This window comes from Syzygium oleosum, unplaced genomic scaffold (genome assembly GCF_021117445.2).
Source record: "Syzygium oleosum isolate NSW1041296 unplaced genomic scaffold, Sole_v2.1 Sole_v2.20, whole genome shotgun sequence".
NCBI classification, from domain to species: domain Eukaryota; kingdom Viridiplantae; phylum Streptophyta; class Magnoliopsida; order Myrtales; family Myrtaceae; genus Syzygium; species Syzygium oleosum.
In genome coordinates, this window is record NW_026607504.1 from 1,287,874 (window position 1) to 1,295,847 (window position 7,974).

Consider the following 7,974-nt stretch of genomic DNA (forward strand, 5'->3'; position numbering starts at 1 on the left):
TGGCGATCGGTGGCGCTGACTATTAGCGACCGACAATAGGGGGTGTGCATCCAGCTCGAGAACTGGACCGAGCCTGCTAATTCTGGATGGCTCCAGCAAGAATCGGTCCGGTTCCTGGTTCCAAATTTTTGAACCGGAAATAAGTGATCTGACTTGCGGTTCCTAAGAAAGAACCATACCGAGACCGGCCAGACTAGACCGAACTGAACCAGTGGAAACGGTCAAGAGTGTATATATATTAGAAACCATAAAAAAAATTTAAGATAAATTATTGACCGAGCAGTATGTTCCCGATTTCTTGTGAATTTGTTTCGCTTTTCTTTTCTTTTTTTTATATTGTGGAAACCATAGAATAAAATTTATAAATAAAAAAAACCCGTGAAATCCAAGTGATGGGGTCGGTTTGCGATTCCACAGATTGCGTATCAACCCTGTTCGGTCCGGTTCACAGATTCAGAGTAGGAATCAATCGACCATGAAACCGATCACCTCTGACAGACAACGTGGAACTGCAGTACTAACTAAAGTTAGGTAATTAGATAGATGCAGACCTAATAGAAAATAATCCTTAATCAAGTTTGTTAACGCGTGAAATTTTCGCCCCCCGATCTGCCCACACAGAACAACTGATCTGGAGCCGTTAGATGGAGACCCGCGCGGGCAGCACCGACCGTCGGATGTTTAGATCCTGGTTTCTCCCCCCTAAAAAAAAGCGATCTCCTTCGTCACCAGGACCGTCCGTCGTCGTCATCCGGTTCTGCACAGAGAGCTCTCCGGCGATGTTGCACGTAGCCCTTCGGAAGAGCTGGGCAGGCCGCCTTGGCCGGAGAATGGAGGAGCTCGACCGCAACATGGACGGCGTCGCGTTCCGCTCCTTCCAGAGCATGGCCATCCACCTCTTCTGCATGTTCCAGGTGGCGGCCGCCGCCAGGTCGCCGTACGTGACCTGCGGGTCCATGTGGATGCCCCCTGTCGCTGTCCTTCGTCATCTTCGCCTCCTACTGCTTCTATTTCTCCAGCGAGCTGCGGCGCCTGCCGAGGTACTCCGCGGAGATGGAGCGCGTCAAGGCGAAGCTGAGCGCGGCTCGGCGGAGGCTGCTCGAGCACTGCTTGGATCACGAGGCCTCCTTGGCGGAGCTCATGTTTGGCTCGACAACCCTGACTAGGGATAACCTGGTGTGCTTCGTGGTCTCGTCCTCGATTCTCATGTGTGCCTTGGTCTGTTCCGCGGTTTTGATGTGTGCAGGATAGGGTGATCGTTGAGGTTCTGGGGCGAGCGTCTTAGCATGGAACCAAACAAACCAAGAAAAAAGGAGGTTTTCGTGGTGATTCTGTTTAGGGTTTTGCTTTAGGTCTCTGGCTTAATTTGACAGTCTCCTCAGCTACTTTGATTCCATGTCGCGTAACCGTTGTGTTCATGTCATGGCATTCGCCTCGGCAGAAACACTGTTGTGGATGGTTAGTGTACAAACATGATCATCGTGGTTCAGTGAAATGAAATGGGGATACTGATCTTGGGTCTCTCTCTTTATCTTCTTTTCTTCCCAATATCATGCGGTCTATGTGATTTTCTTTCTAATTTTTAGCACCAACGCAGGTTTATCTCCATGATTACACAGTTCGGTCTTTTGTGGGGTTTGACACTCGGCGACGGATGAAGTGTGTGGGTGTTCATATCTTAAATGACAAAACCAGGAAGATTGCTTTATACACATCATGGTCACGGATGTTTCAATGTTGAAAATGATACAATGATCGATGATCGCGAATTGTTAGTGTCGATGCATACTATAATCGGTGGTGGCATGAATCTTGTAACGCGCCATCCACAAACAATCTTCAAATCCCGAGCTTCGCTATACTTTCGAAAGGCTTAATATAAGTCACAATTGCACGTCGCAATGCCATGCTAGAATCACGCCATAGTAGTAACCCTAGCACACTCAATAAGGTAATTGAATTGCCCGAATCTCTCTCCCTTGAGCCCTAAGTAATGGCGGGGCTTAAGCTGCTGAGAACCGAGCATCTCAATGTGCGGTCTCAACGGGACTTCGAATAGTCGGCTGTATAGGACCTTGAGGGTCTTGAGCCTGCACAATACAGAAAAGGAAACGCTCGAGTTCTGGACCTTAGCTCTCTAGTTAAGGGTTCCTCGTGATGGACCTATTTTGTGAGTCCAGATCTATCGTGGCATCTCCTGTTAAGAGCCGTCGTCTTAGAGGTCTACATGAAGTTACTACAGTACAAATAGTTTGGTGAATTGCGTGGACGGACCACAAGCTCAAACGACAGATTCATCAGACAGCTCAAGGTTTATGTCACTGGCCATCAGGCCCCTGTATATGATGAGGATTAAAAGAGATTCTACTGTTCCTAATTTCCAGGTTCGAGCTGTTCGTCTGCAGCTGCCACAGGGATGGAATGTCTGCATGTCTTAGCATGTAGTAACGATGCCGGATAGACAATTACAATGTGGCTGCGGAAAGTCCGCCTTTTTGCTAATGTTTGTATAATGGCCGACCAAAATGGACCACGTGATTTACAGCTGAAGAACAGGGACCGCGAACAAACCTCACATCTTACACTTCCCACGGACGGTTCAAAAGATTGCAAAACCAAATTGGGGCAAGCAAATATATCACCCGGATACAACACCTTGCAGAATGCACTAAAGATTAGGCTAGCTTTGCAATTCACTGGGGCCATTTCCTGCTTCGGCTGCCGGGGCTACCGATCATGCTCCTTGTATTGCTAGACTCCGGTGGACTAGGTCCGCTTCTCTGACCATATACACTTCCCCGGTGACCTGAACTCGAATCACTCCCTCTCTGGACCTCCATCTCCAAACTCTTTGCTTCATCCACCAGCTTCAGTATCTGTTTGCAAGGCAAGTAGTCTCTACAGACATTAGAAGACATTTTCGGAGCATAAATGGTGCAATGAGGGATCAAAAACAGATCTCTCAATAACAAGCTATTGAAACTGGACTTCAAATAGTTCCCTTTCAACTGTTTTTTTTTTTTTTTGGTAACCGAGGTGTCCGGCCCTTTCAACTGTTAATATTGAGAGAAACAAATAAAATTCATGAGCAGACTTGAGGTTTTTCAGAAGACTGTTGACTGATCCTCACTGTCCCATAATGACCGAATTTAGGTTAGTTATTTACCCGAATCTCATTCTCTCTCACACGATCCTGAAGTACTCTAATGGCAGGGCTTAAACTGCAAAAAAAAAAAAAACCAACGAAAAGGATAAGTGCATTCAGTACAAATCAACAGTGACACAGAAAATCAATGGGCAGCAAAGGTAATAGATTCACACCAGAATTCCATTAACTTGCACATGGAAGCCTGATACGTTGAGGTGTGATGAATAAAAGTAAGCGGATGTGCTTTCCCGTCCCTAGATGGAAAATAAGCGCGGAAAGTCAAAATAAATGCCGCAAAGAGAACAGTAACAGAAACAGAATGCTTGAAAGTGGCAGTACTCAAGTCCCACCTCATATTTTGTCTGATGGCTTCAACATATGCTGCCCTTTCCTCTTCATAAATGACACGTTGCAGGTCCGTAAATGAAGTTAGAGGTGAAACAACATTAAGGAGAGAGGAGCTGGGTAACACATAGAGGGGTACTTCTTTCCTCACATACTCGGCGCCACTGCCAGCCAACAATGCAAATACTAAATTTAAGATTGAGAGGTCATGACAGCCTACTGGACAAAAAACGTACAATGATTGATCGGTGAGCATGCCCAAGACAGGTGGAATCGGAACGCAGAAGAAGTGGCCCCAAAAAAGGTAAAGAATGAATGGAGAAAAAGATAAAGTGCAACAGGAAAGGATAATTAAGTGCCGAGTACATACTCATGTATACCTCATGTCCAAGTTTGACCTATGCATAGCCTCTTGCATGCTTTCTGTCATATCCATGGGATCTATAGCAACAATGGCACTGCTGCTTGGATTTCCATTGCGATAATTTTCACCAATTATCTCTCTTCCAAGATAATTGGTATCAGCATTAGCAAAGAAACCCCCCAAGTCCGATGACCTTCCCCGCCCCTAGAAGTTCATACGAAATTACATTCATCAAGCTATGTTACCATAAACTACCGTTAGATAGAATAATTGATAGATCACAATCTAATGAGGTGACTGCCTTACAATTCCTTGACTCCAATCCTGTTGGCTTTACATTAAATAGTAACCCACCTTATTAGCTCCAGCAGAGATTCTGGAATCACCAGTGTCCTCTTCGGGGTTCTCCCCCCTCCCAGAGTTAGATCGTGCCAACAAATTCTCGGAGGAACTCAAAGATGATTCCAAGTCTATGACTGAACTTCTATTAACCGGAGATAGAGGGATAGGTCTTGATATCTGGTTTTGCTTCCCATCTGAAGATTGGAAAGCTATGACTTGAATTCTCCCAACCTGAAAACCCATAACATTGCAGTCAAATTGCTTCAAACTATCCACAACCTATTTATCAAATGAACTGCTTAACCGATCTGAAAGCTGCAAAACGTGTTGAGGGAAACTTAAAGAGTCCACATACCTTGCTAATATCCTCGCTAAAGCAGGAAAATATCAACCCAATGAATCCAGAATCTAGGAGTTGATACATTGCCTGTGTCCGTACATCTGCACAAAGTAGCACTCAAAAACCATCTTTAGAAAAAAACTGAGAAAACACTATCAACTTTGAATGAAAACGGCCTCATTCAATTCCCGAATCAAGTAAAGTAAATCATAAACAAGTGAAACGTAGTGAGGCCCTGGTGCAGCAATAAAGAGAGTTGCCAATGCTTTGTCCTTATAGAAATAATATATCATGCTTGATGTGCATTTGATTATTAATTTACTCCACAAAAAGTAGCGATTCGCAATGCTTACCAACATGGGACGGGAGAACCGTTATATGTGGGTGCGAATGGTACCATCCAATTACTCTTGTTGTTCTTCCTGTTGACATGGTCATCTCGTGCTATCTAGTCTAGTTAACCAAGAACATGATTGGCAAGATCCAAACAAACAGCTAGCAATGTGCGATAGCAAGCAATAATTACACTTTGTATATTTTAAAGTACCATAAGCATGGGCAAGAAACAGTTATTAGTCCTTTTAATCAGAATCAACTACAGCAGATTCAGCCTGTCGAAAGCAAACTATGTTGATAAAAAAATTGCCACGTTAGACTTCCTCCTTTGGTAGACTCACATATGTCCCCGTTGTTCTGATTATGTGATTTATATAGGGTATTGAGATTTTTAGTAAGTTGAGAGCAAAAGCTCCCCTAGATGGAATCAAATCAACAAATTTAACCATCAGAAACACATACCTTCTCACATCTTTTTACAATCTAGCCATAAAAGTCACAAAAAAGTTGCCAAAAACAACAAAAAAAAAAAAACATCATGATACATCTTATGACCTGCTAAAACAAGAAGACTGATGAAGAAACTCAAGCAATTTTTGTTCATTACAGAATATGAAATCCATATATGCAAATTAATGTTGAGCTCAAGAGATGAAGGCTTTAAAGGGGTTGATGAGCGAGTAAGGAATCAGAAAGGATATTTCAGCCAGCGCTGATGCAGCAGCCAACTGTTCGGGATTTGTCTCAACACGATCTTTTTGCCGGTCAGATCGTTTTTGAGGCGATGCACCCCAAATTATTGCTGTGACAGTCCCATTTTTTGAGTGCTGCAACATAAGAAACAAACTATCATAATAATTCTAGTAAAACCAAAAGAATATGGAAAGGTAAGAAGAATGCACATGGAATTTCATTCTAAGCTGTAGATCAGCTAAATACGGTCTATTCTTTTACCAAAGCAAGGAGCAAAACGACCAGTTCTCCTAGATATATCTTAATTTTAGTGCAACACTCAGTTATAGCTGCTTTACGAGTTTTGAATATAAAAAAAAAATACATAAAATCAAGAACCCCATTTGTCCCCCAACGAATCCATGGCAACCCGACCTACATAAGGGACATCACTTAACTACAGTTAGCTGACCATAGCTGACCACATGTTGTCACCTTCAAATCCTGGGGCCAAAAATGAAATGATAAGGATCTCCAAATAACAGAGAATTACCAAGCGTTATTCCAGGTCGACCGAATGTCAATTTGACCACAGAAACCAACCAAAGAAAACAAGGAATAGATGAGGCTAAACAACGAGTCAAAAATGTATAGACATCGACACCTTCAAGCAACTAAGCCCCCTTCTAACCATCCAGGCTCCAGGAATGAACAGGTCAATCTGATATTTAGACCCAACTAAGTGCCAATTTTGCATGTCATCTACACACCAATCCATCGGAGAACTACAAAAGCTAAAGGACGATGTTCTGGTGCTACGATATGAGTCATCTGTTATTATGTCTTCAATCTTTTGTTCTTGTAAAGTGTAATATCAGTATCATTATCAAATGCATCCCCAGCCCCAAAAGGAACCAGTTCGCACAGGTCTGCTTCGTGTAAGAGGTTAAATTATCAAGGTCGCTATTCTCATGACTTAACTGACCTCAATTCCATGATATAATATTCAATAGCATTTCCCACGGCCAAAGAGTTGATGCATTGTCCCTCGTGCACTTGATGCCAAGCACTTCTCAGAATGACACACAAGGTCTCATTAACTCCTTCTAAACAGAGATATTCTTGACAATATCAAAACATCTTACTGCATATATAAGTTTGGGCTTTTCTTTCTTTTTTTTTTCTTTTGCCTTCACAACCAAGTTTAGGTATGAACAACTTAACTCCAGCCTCCAGGAATGCATGTAATCCCACACGACTACCGAGATAAAGAAGAGAAAGCCACGATATTCTAGATGAAAATTAGATTGAAAAGAAATTATGGCGGTCGAAGCAGAATATGGCCTAATTCGTCAGTTTTCCAGTTCATCCGAATATGAACTAACATTGAAGTAAGCACACTAACAGACATACAATCTTGCAAGCTAGCAATTCTTCCAAAGTAGGAACTCAACGAGAGACCGAAAAAGGGGGAGAACACAAAAAAACGTTTTGGCACATAATCGAGGATTGCCCTGCATCCATAGACACAGTTATTACTCGAAACGCGGCACGAAACTATTCATCAGCAGCAAGGAAACAGCAAAAGATACAACCCCAAAATCCGAACGCCATCGACCTAGCTCAAACAAGGGTTGCCAATTCGCCGCAAACCCACCTCCTCTGAGACGACACCCAAGCAATTAAACGAATAAAAAATCGAACTTTGCCATTCGATTCAACGCTGGCGGCGTAACTGGTGCGGCTAATCGGGACAGGAACTCATATCGATCACGGCTCGTCCAGAATGGAGCTTCGGGGACAGCCAAAATTGCTTCTTCTTTTTTTTTTTTTGTCTCTAAAGGAAAAATCGCCTCGAATCCTATTACCGCTTCGCTCATCGTCCACCCAGAAAACAGCACCGCGTCGTCGACCCATGTCTGCTACACGCGAATCGGTTGCGGGGAAAAGGAAAGGGAGACAAGTAAAGAATGCGGGAGCACGAAGACAAGGAGCGGTTCTTGAATCAGGAGAGTTCACCTCGACGTCGCCGAGGAGGAGGCCCATGATCTCTTCGGTCTCCGTGGACAATGCGTGGGTGAGGCACGTCAGCCAGACCTCCTCCGACATTTTCACGCTCGTGAGGGACATGGTCTCTCTCTCTCTCCTCTCTCTCTCTCTCTTCCTGTGAAGGCAGCTACCGGTAGAGGGGAGATTAGAGAGAGAAAAGAAGAAGAGGAAGAAGAAGAAGAAAGAGGAGAAATCTTGCCCGAGGAGGTTTCGAAGCTACAGAAGTGAGCTCCGGTCGGGGTGAGGCCTACTACCCTGCGCGCGGGTGTAGCTTAACTATCACGGGCTCCCGCGAATGCGTTGCCTTTCTTTTTCTCCCTTCAAGTGTTGTGTTAGGCTGATTCGAGAAAAAGCCGCAAAACTTTAGACCGGGTGGTA

The 7,974-nt window shown here is 43.9% G+C and overlaps 1 protein-coding gene across 1 annotated transcript; it reads right to left on the reverse strand.

Moving 5' to 3' along the window:
• Positions 1-2,251: 2,251 nt before the first annotated feature.
• Positions 2,252-7,750, reverse strand: LOC115684074 (uncharacterized). The gene is made up of 10 exons (XM_030608767.2): positions 7,567-7,750; positions 5,577-5,702; positions 4,893-4,980; positions 4,555-4,640; positions 4,212-4,430; positions 3,874-4,061; positions 3,499-3,657; positions 3,322-3,402; positions 3,167-3,221; positions 2,252-2,876 (listed from the first exon to the last, which is right to left on the reverse strand). Exons 1-10 carry the CDS (start codon positions 7,675-7,677, stop codon positions 2,694-2,696), a joined length of 1,296 nt encoding a protein of 431 aa, XP_030464627.1. The 5' UTR covers positions 7,678-7,750; the 3' UTR covers positions 2,252-2,693.
• Positions 7,751-7,974: the final 224 nt, after the last annotated feature.